Below are 21,275 nucleotides of genomic sequence, written 5' to 3' on the forward strand. Positions count from 1 at the left end.
ACGCCGAGCTGAGCTACAGCACTAAATGCCAGAAACAGAAGAGTCTGAAAAAGCCTCTTCCGCTCTTCCTTGACTAAATACCAAACGGAGCAAATTGACGACGAGTAATGCATCGCGAGGAGGGAGGGAGGGAACGCCCACGACAAGTCCGAGCGAGAGCGACTTTGGTCCCGGGGAGGTTAAACGATCGCCGGTTCTTCGGATACCTGAGCGGGAAGCGGCGGGAGGTCACGGCTGCGTCTCTCGCGTTTGGCAGCGGCTGTGCAGGCTGTGAAAGTGCGCCTCCTTCAGGATGCGGTTGATGTGCAGGTAGGGCGCCGGGGCCTCGCCGCCGGAGAGCGCCGAGCCCAGCGGGCTGCGGGGCCCCCCCGGGCTGCCGGAGCCGTTGGAGCACTGAAACGGAAGAGGTTGCCTGATTATAGCACTTGACCAAAATATTTTCTCACCAACACCAAACATACATCCCCCCCCCCCTTTCTTTTCACGGCGAGGAAGGCCGACGTTGCGCATATGTGTACTGGGGGGGACTACCAGTCCAAATGGATTGGACGGTGCCTTTTTTTGGCCATCACGCCCGAGTCATACATACTCACGGATGGACGGTTGCATTATTGAAGACTTAAAGAGCTCATCATTTTTTTGGGGCACCACAACAAGTGCCAGGTTTCTTATGTGGAGAGAATAAGAAGAACTAATGTGTGTTGTGGACCACAACAAGTACCTCAGAGTCCCAAGCATCCCGTCCTGGCTCCGGGGAGAGCGGGTGCGCTGGATTCTGCCGCTTGGCTTGAGGAACCAGGTGGCCACTCTCATCGCCGCTGCTGTTTTGCCTTTTCCTACACAAACAGTTCAAAATACATCTTTAACACATCCTCAAATGCTTCAAATTTCTGTTGGTTTCTTCTCATCTTTCAAAGCGGGTCATGTTTGTTATACCATTTCGGCACAGCTCACTTCGCAAGTGCTTACTCCTTTGTCAAAATACATTACACCCCAATTTTAACCTCGCCCATGTTATCAGATTGACATATATTCCAGTTTTTGTTAAGTCAACGCAATACCAAATGATCAAACCACTTGGGTTAAGTGGGTCACTCACCTACTTTCAGTCAACATGTGATGAGCACAAATGCATCAAGGTCGAGGAATTTCTTCGAGAATTTCTCTCCACTTTCAAGGAACTCGCTAGCTTTAACCTGACACTTATTAGCAAGCTATCCTGACGGATGGGGCAATTGGGTTTTAGGTGATAAAATTAGCCATTGCTACTATACAGAGAAAATAATGGAGTGTACAAATTGAGGGATATGCGCTACATTACGCAATGGTTAAACGGCGTCTCATAATCTATTCAAGTCCTCTCTTTCTTGTTCGTCATTCGCAAGCTTAGCACTTTAGCCTTGACACTGGCACGCGAAAGGTGCCGGACAAAAGTTCATGTTCTAAAACGACTTAAAAAAAACACCTTTCTAAACATCTAAAAGCGTTATATTCCCCACACACTACACGATTAAAAATACGTTGTTGTATTTAAATCCGAAAAAGAAAACACGCCATTAGCAAAGAACAAGCAGCCGCTGCGCTTGTGTTTACATGATACTGCGCAAGCCCGGATGCAGCCGTGACGTTATCTGGTGCGTTTAAGTGACCTTAGGAAGAAAATCTTTTCCGTTTGTTGTCCTGCATTTTGGACGGGACAAATAAAAATACCCAATAAATAGTCAAGATAACTATTTATTAAGTCGTCTTCGGAAATATTGGCACTTAAAAGCTGTATTAGACAAGGTGAGTTTCATATCACAATTAATGATGGTGCCTGGCAAATGTCCTTGAACGCACCTTCAGCATTACATGGTTCGAATGGAACGGACGTAAGATGAGCAGCAAACAAGTCCGTGTATTGTTGCAAACAATCATTATTGAATTAGAAAAATATGTATATATCGCTAAAGTAAAATTTAAATAAAACGGGATTTGGTTTAATCATGAGGTAACATTAATACCACGAGTGAAAATCTTGAAGCAAGTGTCAAATGTATTCGTGTCGACGTCATCGCAAACCCTGTAGCAAGCAACCAATGCCGCGAGAAAGGAGCCAAACAAAGCCCCGCCCTCTTTTCCTCTGACTTGCAGGGAAAGGACGGACGGGAGATTAGCAAGATCCTCGGTGGCGTCGGCGCCACTCTCCTTATCATCATTTATTTAAAGCTCGATCGTCGACCATGGGCAGCACCGACTCCAAACTCAACTTCAGGAAAGCAGTGATTCAGCTGACAACTAAAACTCAGGTTCGAGCTTTTTTCTCGCAAATGAAGAGCGACGAGCGCACCATCAAAACGCCGCGCGTCGTATAAACAACCGGTTCTGTTAAAAAAAAACGTTTGTCGTCGACACAACGTCGAAATGGAAAAGCGACAACTTGCCTGATAATGTGTTTGTGTCAAATGGTGAGCCGGACCCGGTTAAATCAAAGCTAGCGTTGGCACGGATGCGGCAGGTGCCTTGTGTTTACATGGTCGTCATCACTCACCAACACCGTTGGGCAGGTTATGCAATAGACACCGACCGGATGATGCTTGTGCCAGTGTGGCAAATTGCCGTTGCCATTGACGTTGCCATTTTTGCAGCCAGTGGAAGCCACAGACGATGCCTTCTGGGACCAGCTGTGGGCAGACAGCAGCACCACCGTCCAGGATGTGTTTGCGCTGGTTCCCGCCGCCGAGATCAGGGCCTTACGAGAAGAATCCCCCTCCAACTTAGCCACTCTGTGCTACAAGGTAAATAGCAGTAAACGCCGGACTCGCGCTTGAGTGCGTCACAGATCGTTGCTCCCGGACAACAGATGGGCAAAATAAGTGAGTGGCCATTGAGCCATTGAGTGGCCTCCCTCCGCCCGCTTTCTTCCTTTCTTTCCACTTCCTGTCTCATGCCTGAGGCCGACCCTGTCGAAGAAAAGGGAAAACACACACACACACACACTTGACGCTCCATGAAATATACTGACAAAGCTTCCTATTTGCTCACAAAGAAGCCAATGGCATTTTTATTTACATACTTAACTAACAAGTGTTGTGTGTATTCACTAAACAGTTTTTTTCACTAAACTGGTTAGCTAGAATTTTCAGTTCAAATAAAGCATTTATGTTTGTGTTCAAAGGACCAGTGGCAAAAAAACAACAACACTGGATATGGCCCATGCAAGAAACTTAAGTTTAGCCTGCATTCTGTTCCATTTCTTAGGTTCAACACTAGATGGAGCTAGTCAGTCATTTTTCTGAAAGTGTCACTGGGGCAACGTCATTTTTCAACAGTCTTTCTTTCTCGTAGGCCGTGGAAAAACTGGTCCAAGGTGCCGACTCGGGCTGCCCCGGCGAGCGGGAGAAGCAGGTGGTCCTGAATTGTACTCGCATCCTCACCCGCATCCTTCCCTATATTTTTGAGGACCAGGACTGGCGGGGTTTCTTCTGGTCCACCGTGCCCGGGGCGGGGCGGGCTGGGGTAGGTCAAAGGTCGTGGCTACGGGTACATGGTTTCCCTCTAGTGGCACGCAAAGAATCACAAGAAGCGGGTTATGTCTTAAGACTTGAAGTCAAAGTCTTTAATTGGTTTTTTTCCAGGCAGAGGAGCTGGACGAGGACGACGGCGCTCGCCCTCTGGCCGAGTCGCTCCTCCTGGCCATCGCCGACTTGCTCTTTTGTCCCGACTTTACGGTGCACACCCACCGAAGAGGCCCGGTAAGCCTTCGGCTCGCTTTTTTAAAAACGGGTTTCCGTAGCGTTTCCTTCTTCCTGTTGAAACCTGACAAAACCTGTCGCCCGAGTCGGCTCGAGAAAGCCAAACAGAGTCACGTGCCGCCAATCCTAACAGGAAGCGCCAATGGGCCCGAAGGAATGTCGAGCATCCCATTTGACGACTAACAATTCCCATTCAACAGTCATTTGAGTGGAGAAGAGTCCTAAGCCCCTCCCTCCCATCCCACATAAATCTAACATGTATGGTTAAGATTAGCCCCCCGCAGTAACGTGGCCGCATTTGATTGTGTTGACGTGGCAGGATTCGGTGGAGAACATGCAGTCCATCGACAGTTGCGAATACATCTGGGAAGCGGGCGTGGGCTTTGCGCAGTCGCCGCCTCTCAACTACATCCACGATTTGAACCGGTGAGTCCGCCTGGTCCCCCTCGTGGCTTCCGGCCCCATTGACGTGGTGGCGTGGCGTCCCTCTCCGCGTCCCTCTCCTGGTCCCTCTCCTGGTCCCTCTCCTGGTTTCCGGCCCCATTGACGTGGTGGCGTGGGGATTTTTCAGGGCGGAGCTACTGAGGCTGCTGCTGACCTGCTTCTCCGAGGTCATGTACCTGCCGGCCTCCGCCGACGAGCGGGCGCTCAACCCCTGGGTGGCCTTCTTCTGCTCCGCCGAAAACCGGTAGGCCGGGGGGGTGGGCGGGTATCCCGGGTGCGTCTTTCCTAATGGGCCCTCCCCCTTCCCCTCCCCGCAGGCACGCTCTGCCCCTCTTCACCTCGCTGCTCAACGTGGTGAGCGCCTACGACCCGGTGGGCTACGGCATCCCCTACAACCACCTGCTCTTCTCCGACTACCGGGAGCAGCTGGTGGAGCAGGCGGCCCAGATCCTGGTGGTGGCCCTGGAGCACGACGGGGGGGCGCCCCGCCGCCCCTCGTCCGCGTGCGGCGGGGAGGAACGCGAGGTTGGACCGGAGCGGCCACGCCACGTTGGACCGCCGTCGTTAACGCTTCTTGTTTCTGGCAGTCGTCCGGCCCCGAAAACCTCTTTGTCAATTATTTGTCGAGGATCCACAGAGAGGAGGTAGAGCTCCCCAAAGAGTGGGATGGCCACGATGGTCCGACTCCCTCAAGCAATTGATCTTCTTTTGTCCCCTGCAGGACTTTGACTTTGTCCTGAAAGGTTTGGCTCGCCTCCTCACCAACCCTCTGATGCAAACGTACTTGCCCAACTCCACCAAAAAGATCCAGTTCCACCAGGAGCTCCTGGTGCTCTTCTGGAAGCTCTGCGACTTCAATAAGGTAACAAGGTCCCGTCGGGCTTGGAAGATGAGGCTCCGCGATTGAGCTCTTCCGTTTGTGTTCCCGCGGCAGAAATTCCTCTTCTTCGTCCTGAAGAGCAGCGACGTACTGGATATTCTGGTTCCCATCCTCTACTACCTGAACGACGCCAGGGCGGACCAGTGTAAATGTCCATGCTTTTTTGGGGTTCCAAAAAGGATGTGATGGAATTAAGCCTTCCTATGCCTGAGCTCCTTTTCTTCTTTTTTTTGGTCCAGCACGCGTGGGCCTGATGCATATCGGCGTGTTCATCCTGCTCCTGCTGAGCGGCGAGAGGAACTTTGGCGTGCGCCTCAATAAGCCCTACGCCCTCCACGTGCCCATGGACATCCCCGTCTTCACGGGCACTCACGCCGACCTGCTGATGGTGGTGAGTAGAGGCGGAGTCCCACTTCCCCGGGGCCGACGCCCACCATCCGTGTCGGCGTTTGCCCCGCAGGTCTTCCACAAGATCATCACCACGGGTCACCAGCGTTTACAACCTCTCTTCGACTGCCTGCTGACCATCGTCGTCAACGGTGAGTCTTTTGGGGGCCGGGTGATTTTGGGGCCCGACGGAGCAAATCCTTTTCTGGCCCCCCAGTGTCTCCGTATCTGAAAAGCCTGTCCATGGTGTCGGCCAATAAGCTGCTCCACCTGCTGGAGGCCTTCTCCACCAGCTGGTTCCTCTTCTCCGTGGCCCATAACCACCACCTGGTCTTTTTTCTCCTTGAAGCATTCAACAACATCATCCAGTATCAGTTTGACGGTGAGAGCCGCCAGTCCCACTTCTTCACCATATTGGAGCGGCGCTAAAAGGCCGCTCCATTTAGATTGGATAGATGAATTACTATGAGAAACTGGAGAGCGCTCACCATCTCTGATTGGCTTCTCCTCCTATTTCCGCCTTGGGCAGGAAACTGTAACCTGGTGTACGCCATCATCCGCAAGCGCAACATCTTCCATCAACTGGCCAACCTGGCGTCCGACCCGGCCTCCATCCAGAAGGCGCTGCAGAGGAAGAGGAAGACGCCCGACGTCATCTCCCGCGCCGGCTCGCAGGAGACCGTCTCCATGGAGGGCTCGCGCCCGGCCGTGCCGGCCGAGCCCGGCACCCTCAAGGCCAGCCTGATCGCCATGCCCGGTGAGTGGCGGACGGTCCAGGCGTTTGCAAAGGCAGTTGCTGACCCGCCCCACCCTGGCAGGTATCGACAAACTGACCGAGAAGTCTCAGGTGTCGGAGGACGGGACCATGGTGTCCGTCGCCGTCGTCGCCGCCGCCGTCGTCGAGCGCCCGGAACGGACGGCGGCCGGTGGGACCAGCGACACCGAGTCCAACTCTGGAAGAGAAAATGAAGTGCGTCGGCGCGCGCGCGCGTGGGTTGAGAGCGGGAGGGTGTGTCCAAACAACAACAAAAAACACTGATTTCAATGTCAAATGTGTTAAAAATTGGCCAAAGTTTGGACACCCCGAAAAGAGAGTCTTCTATATCATATAGTCATTTGATTTCCTGGTCCGCAGGAAGTTTTCTACACGGAGGCAGAAATGGAGAAAAGGCGCGTGTCCAGCGCTTCTTCGGCGTCACTTTGGACTCCCACGCAAGACTGGGTCAGTCCGGGGGCCATTTTGCTCCAATCCACTTTCATTATTAAGCCCTTTCTCTCACTTTTTCACGTTTCAATATGGATGATCCAAATTAAAATGGCTTTCAGGCACCATAAATACAAAGAAGGGAAGTGTTGAACCTGTTTGTGCTCGGCAGGTGCTGTCCTGGAAGAATAAGCTTCCCCTGCAGACCATCATGCGTTTGCTGCAGGTTCTGGTCCCACAGGTGGAGAAGATCTGCATCGACAAGTACGGAAGAAAAAAAAAGTCAACCGTTGCCGAAAACAAACAAACCAAAAAGCCCAATAAAGAACAAATAGTTGATCGGCAGGGGCCTGACGGACGAGTCGGAGATCCTCAAGTTCCTCCAGCACGGGACCTTGGTGGGCCTGCTGCCCGTCCCTCACCCCATCCTCATCCGGAAGTACCAGGCCAACGCCGGCACGGCCACCTGGTTTCGCACCTACATGTGGGGCGTGGTCTACTTGCGGTGAGTCCCGTCACAAAAAAATGACAACACGCCGTTAATTCATGCTCACGTTTCATTGTCGACACGCCAGACGATGACTTCAAGTTGTGCGTTTGACATTTTGCTTCTCGTGTTTAAATGCCAAATGTACCACATTTTAAGGGGATTTTGACTTGGTTAAATCAATTTGCATCAAAACATGTTGCTGGATTTTTTTTCCCTTTTTGTCCGTAAAGGAGTTTACGTCCCATTTGGTGACTGGTTAACAAAGAGCTGCATTTGAGTGTTGGCCTTTTGTTGCCCCCCCCCCCCCCCCCCTCTCTCTAGAAATGTGGACCCCCCCATCTGGTACGACACGGACGTGCGCCTCTTTGAGATCCAGAAGATGTAGGCGGGGCAGGGGGCGGGGCGCAAAGTCCTCGGAACCCACGCCGCCGGCTCTTTTTGGATGACTCGTCAATACTGTTTGTCAGCAAATTGTTACATTTTGTTTTGGACGTTAAAAATGGGCGGGCACTAGGGGACAAAAATCCAGGTCGGGTCCTTTTGCTTTTGTTTTCGTTTGGTTCCACAGGACATGACTTTGGAGGAATAATCAGCTATACCGGAAAGGTATTCCTTATATTTGACGTGCTTTAACCCTTTCAGGGACAGTGGTTATTCAAACAAGATTGTAACCCTTTTGAGGACAAGTGACTATTTGTGGTCAGTCTCTTTTTTTTTAAGATTAGCAGTTATTTGTTGAAATTATTTTTATATCATTATAAATATTGACTAAAATTTGGTTAGAGGCCAAAGACTAAAGTCGTTTTTTTTTCTTCTTCATAGTATTTACCTCATTGCATGCCATTTATGGTGATCTATGTTCATTTTATTTAAAGTGGGAAGAAGGAATACCATTGAAAGCAGTAGGCATGAAAGCGTTAAAGTCCATTTGCACCTTTTTTAATGTAAGCATACAAACTAGATGGACGTTAAAAATGTATTTTCTCTAAATTATTCCGAAGATGTATACATATTGATATGTAACCTGTGTCGTGGATGCTAAATGCTAAATATTTGGAGTCCCACTCGTGGGAAATAAAACGAAGTTGAAGTCAGTGTTTTTGTCCGTCGTTTTTATTTTTGCCCACAGGATGGCACTGTTTCACACCCTCCCTTGAGAAGACCGGTCAATTTAGTTTGATGGCTTGACGAGCGAGGTTCAAGGGTGACCCAAAGGGCATTCCAGTTTGTCATTCTTTGGGCTATATTACAATTAAAATGTAATCTACGTGCCTGGCAAAAAGAAGCTCTTCAAATTCCTATCTTGAATGCCTTTTGTTCTTTGCCTTTTCAGACGCCGGGCACAGATGTTACGTTTCATTCCGTTTTTGCACTAAAGTACAAAAATTGAGATAGGCGGGCCCCCCGTTTCAATTGGGAGTGGCCACGAACCCTCCTAGTTCAACCAAATTGGACGTTCAACGACCTCAACGAGTAAAACCACAACCTTTTCATCTCGTAAATCTCAAATGTCAGAGTGACTGTTGTTTTCGGAGTGCGAGTACACACGTATGTTTTGGCTCTTTTGGGACGTGACGCAAATTCTAAGATGGCTCACAACTAGCTAACTCCGTACAACTCGAGGTAGAAAAAGAGAGCATCCATCCGACATTTTGCCGAGGCCTCGTGTTAAGCTTCTGGAAAAAAGTATGACTTTCAAACACAAACAACCAGTTGGACTCGTCTCATAGAAGACAACAGATCACGCAGCGTATCAGATACTGGCCATTTTCACTTCCTGGTTAGATTTTATTCCATCATTGAAAATTGGAACAGTCTCTTGCGCCATTTGGGTGTAGCGATTCATTTTTTTTAGGCAGCATGGGGTACGTTTTTGCGATGAGTGACTTTGTTGTTGTCGTTTGCGTGCGTATTATACTACCTGGCGATGTGACAAGACGTCTCGCACGGCAGGGATGGGAGTCGGCCATCTTGAAGGCAGATTGGGCAGGCCAAAGAGCAATCAGACCACCTTAAAAAATAAAACACATTGAAGTCAAAAAATGAGTATTGTGTAGTAATCACCTGTAGAGAGGTATGTATGCAAATATAGTTAAATGCTGCACTGGTGTCCAATTTCCCGACTCAGCGGCTGGAGGGCCCGGGTTCGATTCCCCCCGAGGCCAAAATGTCAATCACTCGTGTATAATTTTGTCAACATTTTCGCTATTGAGAAGCTGATGACACATTTGGCGTGGACGTCCACTTCAAATGGAATGGACTTGCGTAATAGGAGAAGGGAATATAAAAATGATTCATAATTAGGCATCATTCCGACCTATTATATCCGCATACTCTAACCGCATATGACAACACGAGACGAAGCTTGACTTGCGAGTTTGCCAACTCCGGTGAGCGTAGCAGAATTTCCTATTATTTCTTCAGTGAAATTGTTTTGATATCTTTTTTAAGGTCATGCAAGTTCATTTGAGCTAATGACGTCATTTTCTCTCGGTTCGCCGTTTTAAGAATTCATTTTCGTTGAAAAGTCTCCATTTTCCTCAAATCCAACAAGTATATCAGCTTCAATTATAAAACCAACAAGGCTGGGGAGGAATTATTATTTCAGTAATGTAGCGACACAAATACAAAAAGAGCAAAACATATTAGATTCATTTTTATTTTAATATTATTTAGTTCGTTAATTTATTACCAAAATGTTCGAGTTAAGGTTAGGGTTTTACATTTTACATTGCTGGAGTGTGCTTTTGTTAGTCGAAGGTACTTAGCATTTGTTTTGGCTAGTCTTTAAACTTTTAAACAACTAAAATAGTCCATAAACACTAAGACGTAAGACTCACGTCAGCAAGGCGCCGCACCACTGTAATCTTCTCCAAATAAATAAATACAAAAATGATGTAACTTGTCAGAGGAGTTTTTAAAAAAGGAAATGTTTTGATAAGTTTTTGCTACGACGTCAGCTCAATTGTGTTGAAAGTGATTGGGATACGTCACTTCCTGTCAGAGATCGTTTTTTTTTTTAATTAAATATTGAGAGTTCAACTATTATCCAATATTAATTGACTAGCAAACTTATCTTATGTTAGTTTTCCCCCCAAAAAATCCGTGTTTTAATAATAATATACTTGGGCATTGTCAGTTATCATCCACAGAGGCGGCCATGTTGCCTGAAAAGGCTAGCATGAGCATCACAAACACAATATATGAGGCAACGAGACCAAGATGCCCTCGTGGTGACTAAATAAAAAATCACCTCTTGTACCATAAATCAAGCGTCTTAAAATCACTCCAAAACATTTACGGCCTCCGTCAGCCCAAAAAAGCACACGCAAACGGGAGCTTTAGGAGATTTATTACATCATCTAATCCCAAAGATGATACCTCGGTATCGGAGAAGTACTCCTCCTGCGTGATAAAACTGTCCGGTATATTGTTCTACCCGTTATAATCTACATAAATATTGACTCAACGTGCACCGGAGAGCGCGTGCAAGTACCAAAAAATCTGCGGGCATTAAGAAGTTACGGAGGGTTGACTTCACACACATTGAAGTCAATCCCGAGCGCAAATGTGCGCTTATGTGCTTACTATGTGTAAACACCACCCGAAGGAAAGCCACTTCACGTTAATAATAAAGGGAAAGCGTGCGTCAAAGAAAAAAAGAAAAAAGACGTTAAGTGTGTTGCGTGTAAAAACAAGAAAATGCATAGTCAACCCCACGGGGGTCAACGTGCATCGCGTGCTTGTTTAGCCATGCAATTTTAACCCTTGCTCCTCCACGGTTCAGCTAGATGGTGAAGTGGTCTCAGCCTGCATTGATTCTTCAATCATCTGAAAACACCAGAAGAAGAAGAAGAAGAAGAAAACGTACACGTACGCATCAGCTGTATTACGTGTTACGTGTCGTGATAAAAAAACTTCAGAGTCCCGCCATCGCGCTAGGCCGACCGCTTACGTGGCTTGGCGTGTCATTTTATTATCCGGACGGGGCAGGTCAGACACCCGAGCCTCTCGACCTCAATAAAAGCAGACCACGGGTCAAAGGATTGGCCGTTTGGCCTCTCCGTTGAGGGACATTTGGGCATTAGAGTTCCAACAAGTCATGTGGGATGAGATGATCAACTAAAAAAATGTCATTTTTGGAGATATCTTTTGAATGGAAAAAATGACAAAGAGAGGCTAAAGGTAGAGTTAGCAAGCCGTGAACCTTTTTTGAGAGAAACAATTCCTATTTTCAAATGTTGTTCCCTGAGAGGGGTCCTCGGAATTTTGTTGCCACATTGTTACGCCGTCGCTAAAAGGACGACAGATGCATGCGGAAGAGTCTGACGACGATGAAAGCGGGGCTACCTTTGGGTTACGCCGCCACGCGCAGCTGGCGAGCCATAGGAAAGGGACGCTCACAGTGGAGTGTCCTCCATCGCCTCCGGGTCGTGGATGGTCCGCAAGCGTCTGTGACAAGCGTCCAAGATTTTCTTCCTGGGTCCCAGAGGCACGTGGATGCTCTTGAGGTCCTGGTCGGAGCAGAGCAGCAGCGCCTGCAGGTCGATCTTCTCCCTCCGGAAGATGGAAAAGAACTCGCCCACGCCCTGCGTGGCCAGAAAGACCTCCAGGGGGCCGCTGCGGGCCTCGTCGTCATCGTCCAGTCCCAGTTCCAGCTCCTCCCAGGGCAGCTCCTCGGCGTTCCTCTCCCGCAAGCTGCGAGCGCTCCCGATGCTGTCGGCGTCGTCCGGCCGGCGGGCGGGGGTCAGGGACCCCCCCCTGCCCGGGCCCCCGCCCGGGCCGTCGGCCCCGCCGGCGTCGCCCAGGTCGAACATCCCGCCGCTGACGTAGTTCCTCCGGAAGACCATGGCGCCCAGGCCGGGCCGGTTGAAGAGGGAGTCGCGTCCCGAGTCGGTGCTGACCTCCGAGGGCACGGCGTGGAGGTCCGGCTCGCTGAAGGCGCGGGAGACTCTGTCGTCGTCGCCGCCGCCGCCGCCGCCGCCGCCGCGCTCCACCAGAAACATGTCGCGGACGTTGCGGCGGCCGTAATCCCTGGGGAGCACGTGGCTGCCGTGTTTGAGGAACAGGACGTCGTTGCCCAGTTGCAGTCCGGAGAGGGAGCGCACGCTCTTGCGTCCGTCCTCGTAGATCTTGAAGGTCCCCTCGCCTTGTTTCTTTTTCTCCAGCTTCTTCTGGATCTTGGTTTTGCCTCGATTGGTGGCGTGAAGCGTAGCCTGTGCAGACAAAGGCTTTAGATTAGAGAAGAACTTTTTTTTACAGTACTTCAATTGTGCAGGGATGCATAATCCTAAATAAATGGGCGTAAACCAACCTGCGAATATGGCACACTGACGAGGGGGCGCGGCTTGTGGCTAACGGAACCGCTGCCGTAGCTGGAGAAGCTGAGGACGTCGGAGAGGGCGGCCTCGGGGGGCGCCACGGCCGCCGCCGCCGCCGCCGCCGCCGCCTCCTTCTGGAACTTCTTCTCCATGCGCTGGCGGTGCTTCTTCTGCAGCTTGGCGCAGTCCTTGACGCGGCGCTCGGCCTCGCGGAAGGCCCGCTCCTTCAGCTTGCGCACCAGCTTGGGGTTGAGTCCCGATTGCTTGGAGGCCACCGAGTCCAGGTAGCGCACGCAGTCCATGTGGCTCTTGGCGGCGGCCATGTCCAGCGGCGTGTGGTAGTCGTTGTCCAGGCACCACACGTTGGCGCCAAACGACACCAGGAAGAACAGGCAGTTGTGGTGACCGTTGGCGGCGGCCAGGTGGAGCGGCGTGTTGCCCCAGATGTCGCATTGGTCAGGGTTGCCTCTGTCAAAGGCAAACAAAAATTAAAAAACACACCCAGAAATCCATTACTTTTGATCTACATTCCCATTTTTATGGCTTTGGCCCTTTGCAAAAACAGGAAAAGCCCATCAAAATAAAATGATGTCGGTATCAGTCGTCATAGGGCACTCATTGGCTAGATGGCTGAAAACATATTTTAGTCCTTCCTGTATAGCCAATAGCAGCCGATGATTTGATATGAGGAAATGAAGAGTAAATGCACGCTTGTGAGAAAAGTCCACAGGAGAGACAATCATTTCTGGGAAATGCCACTTTCCATAATAGAAGGCCACTCTTTTGCACCAGGCCCCACTTTAAGAACATAGAAAGAGCTCGTATGTATGTATATAGGGACACTCTGGAGAAGCGTTACTTTCTTAGAAGGCGGCCAGAGAACAGCTCGTTGTGGCGCGGGCTGTAATCGGAGCTCAGGCTTGTCACTGCCGCCGCCGACGCCGCCGCCGCCACTGGGCTCGCGTTACAGGCAAGGCAGGTCGCCGTCATCTCGCCCGTGTGGCGCCACATTCCTCACGTCAGACTAATCCTGTCTGCCGTGACAATGCACATGTTTCGCTAACATCCTCCATACCAAGCTAAAGGACACTTGCTTCCTGTTCCAAGATTATCGCTTTAAAAAAAAACTAAAACAACAAGAAAAACGGGCGAGCCTCCTCTATGAACTCAAAAATAAACAAGGGAGTCACCCCAAATCAACCATTCAGTCTTTTGACAATGAAAAATGTCAGAATGAAAACTGTCAAAATGGCAAAGTGGTGAAGTGGTAAGCGCATCACAATTCTAGGGTCGAGGGTTCGGTCCCAGGCGGGTCTTGCATGCTCCCCGACTTGGATTATCCAGGGTACTCCCCTTTACGACGTCCATCCAGGCGCCTTAAACGAATGTCAAAAGCCGGCGTTGGATTTATCTCTTGGATTTAATAACGGCTCCAATGACATAACGCGGGGAAGGAGACGGTGAGGCTTTTACGCCCGGCCGTTCATTTTGGCTTTAGTGTCCTTATCACGTTCCGGGACGTCGCTTCTGTCGAGATTATTTATGGACGCTGTTAGCGCTCGCTATCGCGGGAGGAACGCTTTGTCCTCGTCGGCCGTCCACTTTCGTTTTGCGCCCATTCCGTGGGAATCGCTCTGCGGCGCCGGGGCCATAAAAGCCAAGGTCTTCAATGCTTTGGCAATGAATTCTTTGTCTATCTGACACAAACCGTGACCAGGCGGCTCGATAATGGGCCCATTTTTGGGGAGAGCGGCAGGAGAAACAGGTCAGCCGTTATGAATGAGCCCGTGGCGTGCTCCGCCATCCCGGAGGCTTTTCGCCCCGCCGGCAAAAGTCAGGCTTTCTCTTGGACCGTCCAAGTCGGGTGGAAGTGTCGGCCATAACGGCGCCGGCATTTGGCCGGGCGTCGTAACTCCCGCTCTTTTACGGGTGCGCGGTCAAATGTTAAAGGGGGGACGCATGGCTGAAGAGCACTTAATGAAACGCCATAACTCACACACGCGCCACTTTCACCAAGGGCGAGGGATGACATTTCAGGGGCCTCAGATAGCCAACTAGCTAGCTAGCTAGCTCAGACGGACGGCGTTGTGACATTTCAGAGGCCAGCCTAACCGAGCGAGATGACATCAGCTTCCGATACACTTTGAATATACACTAAAGAGAATGTTCTCTTGTGCTTTTTTTTTTTCAAGCTCCCATTTGAGAAAGTCACCAAACAAGAATTGTCTTTTTGTTGCCTGCAGCAAAGCTTTTTTTTTTGGCTAGCTTCGTGTCATAAACTGTGATTGGGTGGCACTTTTTGCGGGGCTAACGCGGTTAGCTGTTTGCTGGGCTACAACATTGGCAAAAAACTACCATCTCTTCAACTAACAAACAATTAAGAGAAGAGCGAGAAAGGAATATCATTTTAGTAAATGAAAAATAGTCCAACTTCTTTTTTTATATTTAAAATCAATATTTTGGGAGATTTTGCGACGATGGTTGACTTAAGGAAGGTTAATCGTGTGCAATACTGTTTATTTAAATATTACAAAAAAAACACAGCTAAAGTCATGTGGGCTGGTAGACACCACATTTATGGGAATTGGGTCAGAACATTGGAGATTATTTCATGTTTTTGCTAAAAAAAAAATATGATTCTGAATGTCCAAATGTGACTTATCATTGGGTGTTTTTTATGTGAATATTAGCAAATACTATATATCTAATTCCAAATAGTGAATGAATATTGAAAAGAAAAAACAATTCACCCCTTGGATCTGGCAACCCTCCTTACCAGAATGTGCTTTTGGTTAACCACAAAAAGCAAAACAACTGCTTAACACTGGTCATATTTTCAATGAAATAATCTCTGGGATGGAGACGAAACCACAACACGTCTTAAAACCCGAATGATCGCCCTAACTCCGGTGTCAATTTGGTACTGGTCACGAAACCACTGGAATGTCATGGGCGATCTATCTAGCCTGCCCATGTCGATTGGGCTACGTACCCCCTTGCCACGATGAGGCGCAGAGCCTCCAGGTTCCCGTGGTAGGACGCCCATAGCGTGGGTGTCATGCCATCCTCGTCCGGGGCGTTGAGCTCCTTGCGGGTGGCCTCCTTCAGCAGATCCAGGTAGCCGTCCCGGGCCGCCTTGTGGTACCTGTCGTTCATGGCGAGCCGTCAGTCCGCTCGGCTCCCATCGGGACCTCCGCCGCCGCCGCCGTCGTCGTCGTTCCCCCTAAGCTTAACCCTCGCCCTCCCCCTCGTCCCACGCCCTCGCCCTCCCGTTCCCTCCGTCGCCTCATGGCGAACCGACTCTCGCTCGTTCGATCGATCGCTCGTTGTCCAGTCCAGACGTCCGTCCGTCCGTGTGTTGTCCCGAGAGCCTGCTCTCACGTGCGCGCGCCCGCGTCGCTGGTATCCTAGGGACGCAGACAAGCAGGCGCGCGCGCTCCCTCGCAAAGCTTCCAAGCGACCCTCGTTCCAATCCAGCAATTAGGACTGTCCCAATAGATCCATATCGTGATATATCGCCCTGCATTTGATCGCCATAGGCCCAATATTAGAAAGAACACCATGTCAAAGGGATTAGACTATTTGTTAACATTTTTATGGCTTCGTTGATATTGTTTTGGTCTCTGCGTTGTTTTCGAATCATTTGTCAATGTCTCTTGGTCAGATTTGAGTCATTTTTATGTTTTTGGGACACGGGGTGGAAAAATGCGGGCCTTTTTTTTATTTTGGGAATGGAACACCACCACTTCTCTTTGTTCAGATGTGATATGAGCCAAGTAGCCCGGCGCGTTTGGGTACTTTGTCATTGCGCCACGCTCCAAAGATAGAAAAAGCATCGGAGCATCTCGCGTTCCGTTCATTGTGCTCAATTTTGGACAAAAAACATTGGACGGCGGCCAGGAGAGCCAACGCTCAATTGGAATTTCCCAGCCCCCATCCCCAAATTTCACTTTTGGGAAAAGATGGAAGCGCCGTCGGCGGGAATTAGCACAAAAAAAAAATCCATTTCCTGGAAAACAGGCGTTGAACTTTGTGATTATTTTGCGCACAACAGGCCTTGTTTGGCCATAATAGGCTTTTCTCCTCGCAGCAGATTTATTGACCTTTATGGCCCCCGTCGCCGTCTTCCGCGGGACTATAAAAAGGGGCGCGGAAAGCCCGGCGTCCCACACTTGCGCTCAGGTCAATCTGCAGGTAAGACCTCCGACCTCCGCCAACTCACTGCAATTCTTACCAATTTCGTCATAGGCACTTTCTGGGTATGATGACAATTAGGCTTTTGTCCAGTTAATGATGATGGTAAAGCCAATGTCCCATTATTATTATTATTATTATTATTCTTGTCGGGAAGCCGTGGCTCTCGGGCCAAGTTTTGAAGAATGATGAAGGGGAACGTCCCAATTTCTTAAAGTTGGTCATTTTCTAGTTGAATGGAAAATGAATGCCACTGTTTTGGGGATAAATAATACTACTAAATGTCGTGAGAAACCGCGCCGCTTGAAATGTTGTGAAGTGAATCCAAAATTGGATAGTGTGTTGATAAGATGATGAAAATTTGGCAATGCGTGTGGCCCCGTCAAAACTTCCACAAAGATGATGGAAAAGTTTGAAGCGGGGCGGGTTCTCTCGTCAGACGGCGGGCGAGCTCGTATAACCAGTCCCGCCTCGACGCCACCCTAAAGGGTGTCCATTCGCCGGTTGGCTCATTCGCTTTGCGGCTCGCCTTTTGGTCGGGCGGAGAGCCACCATGAGCACGCCGGTTCACTCACTGGTCGACTCGCCTTTACCCCCGTCAGAGATGTGCTTGAACAGCGGCTACCCGTGCCAGTGCCCGGACGCCGGAAAGCCCGGACGGCCCGGCCAACTTTGCCAACCCTGCACGGTGGCGGCCAAAGGCGGGGACGCCAGCCACCCGTCGCCCGAGCACCCGGAGCCGGAGAAAAAAGCCAACCGGGAGCGAGACCGGAACTGGGGCTGGATCCTGTCGGGCGTCATCTTCATCAACATCCTGATGCTGGGCATCGCGCTGGTCAGCGGCAGCGCCTACCAACACGTGGACATCAGCTTGTCCGACCTGCAGGTCTTCCTGGTGGTCGTCATCATCCTCACTTGCATCTGGATGGTCTACTACATCATCTACACGGCCAGGATGGAAAACGCCGTGGCGTACCGGGACCAGCACGCCGGACCCGTCTGGCTCAGGGGTAGGTCTTCCCGGACTGGACCTTCCGTCCGTCCGTCCGTCCGTCCGTCCGTCTGTGTGTCGCGCTCACAAAACGTTTTTTTTGGGGGGGCGACCCAGGAGGAATGGTGCTGTTTGGCCTGCTCAGCATCATCATGGACATCTTCAAGATCGCCAGCTACGTGGGCTACATGCACTGCGACTCGGCCATCAAGATCGTCTTTCCCGCCGTCCAACTTGTTTTCATCTTCATCCAAGTAAGAGGTGCGCCGTGGCGTTCGAGGCCAGTGGCAGGGATTTGCCGCTCATTTGCCCAATGTGTCGGCAGACGTACTTCATGTGGGTCCACGCCAAGGATTGCGTACAGCTCCAGAGGAACCTGACGCGGTAAGTCCCACTTGGACTAAAAAAATGGCCAATGCTCATTGTTTACGTTCATTTCATTCAGACTCATTGGAACATTTTGGTGTCGTCCTAATCGTTTTGACGCGTGTAACCGTGTCGCCGCTTTCCAAAAATGCTGCAATTTCTGGTGGCGGCGTTAATGTTGACTACGTGAATATATAGCAGCATCTTTTGATATTTCTACCATTTTTTTTATTGTGACATCCTTCTTCAATTCTTCAAGAAAATTCATGCCAGTAACGCCAAAGCCGTCGACTCTGGTTGGCGCAATTTTGAACCGGTTGCGTGACTTCATTCGTGTGTTTCCCCTTGGATTGTTATGATTGGGTTGGGAAGGTTTTTTGTGACGTCACAGGCGTGGGAACTTGTCAGCCACAAATTGTCTTCAGGTTTTTCCAAAAACATTCCCGGAGTGATACCGTAGACGTGGTGGTATTTTGGAGGGATGCCTAAATTCTAACGCTAAAGCAAGTTAATGGGTTCAGGCAGAAGCACTAATTCATCATCTCAAATAGTTTCCATGGGAGTGCCTAGAAGGCAAAAAGGACAATTCTTTGCCACATTGTTATTTTATTGAACTTTTCTAACTGTCATTGACGCACTTCAACTCAAAAGCAATTACATTTGACAGTAGTGAGTGCACCAGAGAAGCCTTCCATTTGTTTTATTTGACAGCGCGACCACTTTAGGGTGTAGGGCCGCCTCCGGCCCAGGCTCGGCGGGGCTAGGCTCCGGCGCCCCCGTCACCCTCCGACACGGGAGGTGATCCGACTCTACTTTGCGTCTGGAAAGGTTGACTGGATTGCGAAAGCGTAAAATGTTAGACGAAGCCCCGGGCACAATAACAACGGTGCCGCCCTTGTCACCGTGTTCCAGGAAGTCAAGTCAGTCAAACGCTAGCCAAGATGCCATTACGACACGGCGTGGATATTCACGTTAAGCTCTCCCCCCGCCATCTGCCGGAGGAGGACGGTTGACACATGTCGTCCAATGGGCACGGCTTCAATTGCGTTGGTGTCCTTTCAGGTGCGGCCTGATGTTCTCCCTCTCCATCAACCTGGTCCTGTGGATGGCCGCCGTCACCGACGAGTCCCTCCACCAAACGGCGCACCCCGAGGGCGGCGATCACGGCGGCGATCACGGCGGCGATCACGGCGGCGATCACGGCAACCACTCCGACGAGCACCACGGCAACGGCTCGCGCATGCTTCACGGGCGGAACCTGTACATCAGTAAAGGTAGGCAAAGCCAGAGGAAGCCAGGAGGGGGCGACAATTAGGCTACGATAGATGAACGGGCTACGAAAAATGAACAGGATCGAGCTTCTGCTTTTGCCTCGTTTTGCTAACGGCGGGCCTTTCTCATTTGGCCACAGCCACTTACGGGCAGGACGAGTGCAAGTGCAGCCACACCTCCTGCGCCATGTTCAAAGAGGCCTACTTCTACCTGTACCCGTTCAACATCGAGTACAGCCTCTTCGCCTCGGCCATGGCCTACGTCATGTGGAAGAACGTGGGGCGGCTGGGCGAGGCCCACGACCCGCACGGCCACGGCCCCGCCCACAAGTTCCACCTGAGGGACGCGGTGGTGGGCCCCGTGGTGGGCGTGCTGCTGGTCTTTGCCGGCCTGGCCACCTTCATCGTCTACGAGATGGACATGAAGAAGGAGCGGGGGGACGATCACGCCAAGCGGGACCAGGCGCTGCTCATCCACTTTGTCGTCAACATCGTCATCATCAGCCTGATGCTGGTGGCCACCTTGCTGGGCGCCGTGGTCTACAAGCTGGATCGGCGGGAGCACGACTCGGAGAAGAACCCCACCCGCAGCCTGGACGTGGGCCTGCTGGTGGGCACCTCCATGGGCCAGTTCATCATCAGCTACTTCACCATCGTGGCCATGGTGGCGTCCGGGGCCCGGGGACACCTCAACAGGCTCAACCTGACCTGGGCCATCATGATGGTGGTCCAGATCGGCCTGCAGAACTTTTTCATCGTGGAGGGGCTCCACCGGGAGCCCTTCCACGAGGAGACTCACGATGAGACGGCCATCACCCCGGTGATCAACGTCTACGCCGTGGAGGGCTACGGCAAAGGCGGGGGCGGCGACGGCGACGGCGGCGGCGACGGCGGCGGCAACGGCGGCGACGCGTCCGGCGGGGGCTTTCGGAGGGAGCTGGCCGTCTTTGGCAACCCGCTGGTGCACTACCCGCCCAAGCTCACCTGGAAGAGGCGGGTCCTCAAGGAGGTTTCCGTCTTCCTCATGCTGGCCAACATCATCGTGAGTAACCAACGCCGAGACCCGTCCTCATCACTTACACTAAATGACGACATTCCAAAATAAGACTTGGGGAGAAAGTGAGCATAAATGGCTGACATGTGGCGCCTTTCCCCGGCAGCTTTGGATCATGCCGGCGTTCGGCGCTCGGCCCCAATTCGACCACCCGGCGGAGACGGAATTCTACGACTTCAACATCTGGGCCGCCATCGTCAACGTGGGCCTGCCGTTTGCCATTTTTTACCGCATGCACTCGGTGGCCGCCCTCCTGGAAGTCTTTGTCATGTCGTGAGGCCACCGCTGGATTTGCTTTTTTTTCCTCTTCTTTTCCACCTATACACAGGCTATATACAGATTGGGATAACTGGGAAATATTTTTCAGTCCGCCTGTATGATTCGTAGCTGGTGGTTGGGGAACCGCTCTCTTTCCCATCATCTAAACTCAGGGAAGCTTACTCCAGGTGAATTTGGGGACTCGACTAATTGCCATGGCGTTAATCGCAAAATACGATTTCCCACTCCCCATTTAAAGTGTTTACTTGACCTCATTTACGCAACAAAACCCATTCCTAGCACAGGAAAAAACACGTCGACGTCTTGTTTCTGTGCCGCATAAGGCTGAGATGTAGCTGTTCTACCAATTTTTTTTGTCAATGTGAAATTTGTGTTGATTTTTTTCTTTTTAAAAGACATTATGGTCCTGTGTTATAGTCGCGACTGATGTTATCACTGTAAATATTTTTAATTATTTGAAGTATTTCTATTATTGTGTGAATGTGTTTGTGTGAATGTAATATTCAAATGAGTAAAAAATAAATTAATTGCACTGTTTATAAGATTCAGCTCGTGTATGCGAAAATCAATAAAAATGATAATAAAAATAATGGCAGGTGGCGGGCACGGTTGTCTTTTTGAAATTTGTCATTTTGATGAAGCCACAGAGTTCATTTAGCC

The 21,275-nt window shown here is 50.6% G+C and overlaps 4 protein-coding genes and 1 long non-coding RNA gene across 5 annotated transcripts in view; 2 read left to right on the forward strand and 3 right to left on the reverse strand.

Moving 5' to 3' along the window:
- bahcc1a (BAH domain and coiled-coil containing 1a) overlaps positions 1–1,614 on the reverse strand; it is a 35,827-nt gene extending 34,213 nt beyond the window's left edge. Inside the window, exons 1-3 of the mRNA XM_077733700.1 lie at positions 1,104–1,614; positions 722–836; positions 207–393 (exon numbers count right to left, since the gene is read on the reverse strand). The gene's annotated coding sequence lies outside the window, so the exon portion shown is untranslated. The remainder of the gene's footprint in view (positions 1–206; positions 394–721; positions 837–1,103) is intronic.
- A 482-nt stretch (positions 1,615–2,096) lies between these two features.
- Positions 2,097–8,233, forward strand: hid1a (HID1 domain containing a). Its single transcript, XM_077735038.1, has 19 exons — positions 2,097–2,288; positions 2,628–2,777; positions 3,328–3,498; positions 3,618–3,734; positions 4,054–4,160; positions 4,306–4,422; positions 4,496–4,703; positions 4,766–4,822; positions 4,900–5,040; positions 5,113–5,203; positions 5,298–5,449; positions 5,519–5,597; positions 5,663–5,827; positions 5,975–6,202; positions 6,264–6,415; positions 6,581–6,667; positions 6,822–6,913; positions 6,996–7,154; positions 7,461–8,233. Exons 1-19 carry the CDS (start codon positions 2,223–2,225, stop codon positions 7,522–7,524), a joined length of 2,403 nt encoding a protein of 800 aa, XP_077591164.1. The 5' UTR covers positions 2,097–2,222; the 3' UTR covers positions 7,525–8,233.
- On the reverse strand, positions 5,930–7,157 carry LOC144208942 (uncharacterized). The gene is made up of 2 exons (XR_013328950.1): positions 6,805–7,157; positions 5,930–6,398 (listed from the first exon to the last, which is right to left on the reverse strand). It is a non-coding gene; the product is annotated as an uncharacterized LOC144208942 (long non-coding RNA).
- A 2,839-nt stretch (positions 8,234–11,072) lies between the features above and the next one.
- Positions 11,073–15,805, reverse strand: ush1ga (Usher syndrome 1Ga (autosomal recessive)). Its single transcript, XM_077734478.1, has 3 exons — positions 15,453–15,805; positions 12,454–12,928; positions 11,073–12,355 (listed from the first exon to the last, which is right to left on the reverse strand). The coding sequence occupies exons 1-3, from the start codon at positions 15,614–15,616 to the stop codon at positions 11,540–11,542; spliced, it is 1,455 nt and encodes a 484-aa protein (XP_077590604.1). The 5' UTR covers positions 15,617–15,805; the 3' UTR covers positions 11,073–11,539.
- A 1,333-nt stretch (positions 15,806–17,138) lies between these two features.
- otop2 (otopetrin 2) lies at positions 17,139–21,215 on the forward strand. Its single transcript, XM_077735409.1, has 6 exons — positions 17,139–17,664; positions 17,763–17,899; positions 17,971–18,029; positions 19,074–19,285; positions 19,423–20,324; positions 20,443–21,215. Exons 1-6 carry the CDS (start codon positions 17,208–17,210, stop codon positions 20,611–20,613), a joined length of 1,938 nt encoding a protein of 645 aa, XP_077591535.1. The 5' UTR covers positions 17,139–17,207; the 3' UTR covers positions 20,614–21,215.
- The last annotated feature ends 60 nt before the right edge of the window (positions 21,216–21,275 follow it).

The sequence above is a fragment of the Stigmatopora nigra genome, chromosome 15, assembly GCF_051989575.1.
Source record: "Stigmatopora nigra isolate UIUO_SnigA chromosome 15, RoL_Snig_1.1, whole genome shotgun sequence".
Classification (NCBI taxonomy): domain Eukaryota; kingdom Metazoa; phylum Chordata; class Actinopteri; order Syngnathiformes; family Syngnathidae; genus Stigmatopora; species Stigmatopora nigra.

What these genes read in the sequence shown, in the direction of transcription:
- hid1a (XM_077735038.1), top strand. Translation starts at nt 2,223, where the DNA reads ATGGGCAGCACCGACTCCAAACTCAACTTCAGGAAAGCAGTGATTCAG. An exon ending in GCTGACCATCGTCGTCAACG is followed by an intron (nt 5,598 to 5,662) that starts GTGAGTCTTTTG and finishes CTGGCCCCCCAG; the next exon opens with TGTCTCCGTATCTGAAAAGC. An exon ending in CATCCAGTATCAGTTTGACG is followed by an intron (nt 5,828 to 5,974) that starts GTGAGAGCCGCC and finishes CGCCTTGGGCAG; the next exon opens with GAAACTGTAACCTGGTGTAC.
- ush1ga (XM_077734478.1), bottom strand. Translation starts at nt 15,616, where the DNA reads ATGAACGACAGGTACCACAAGGCGGCCCGGGACGGCTACCTGGATCTG. An exon ending in CGCCTCATCGTGGCAAGGGG is followed by an intron (nt 12,929 to 15,452) that starts GTACGTAGCCCA and finishes TGCCTTTGACAG; the next exon opens with AGGCAACCCTGACCAATGCG. An exon ending in TCAGTGTGCCATATTCGCAG is followed by an intron (nt 12,356 to 12,453) that starts GTTGGTTTACGC and finishes TTGTCTGCACAG; the next exon opens with GCTACGCTTCACGCCACCAA.
- otop2 (XM_077735409.1), top strand. Translation starts at nt 17,208, where the DNA reads ATGAGCACGCCGGTTCACTCACTGGTCGACTCGCCTTTACCCCCGTCA. An exon ending in CTCCAGAGGAACCTGACGCG is followed by an intron (nt 18,030 to 19,073) that starts GTAAGTCCCACT and finishes GTGTCCTTTCAG; the next exon opens with GTGCGGCCTGATGTTCTCCC. An exon ending in TCATGCTGGCCAACATCATC is followed by an intron (nt 20,325 to 20,442) that starts GTGAGTAACCAA and finishes TTTCCCCGGCAG; the next exon opens with CTTTGGATCATGCCGGCGTT.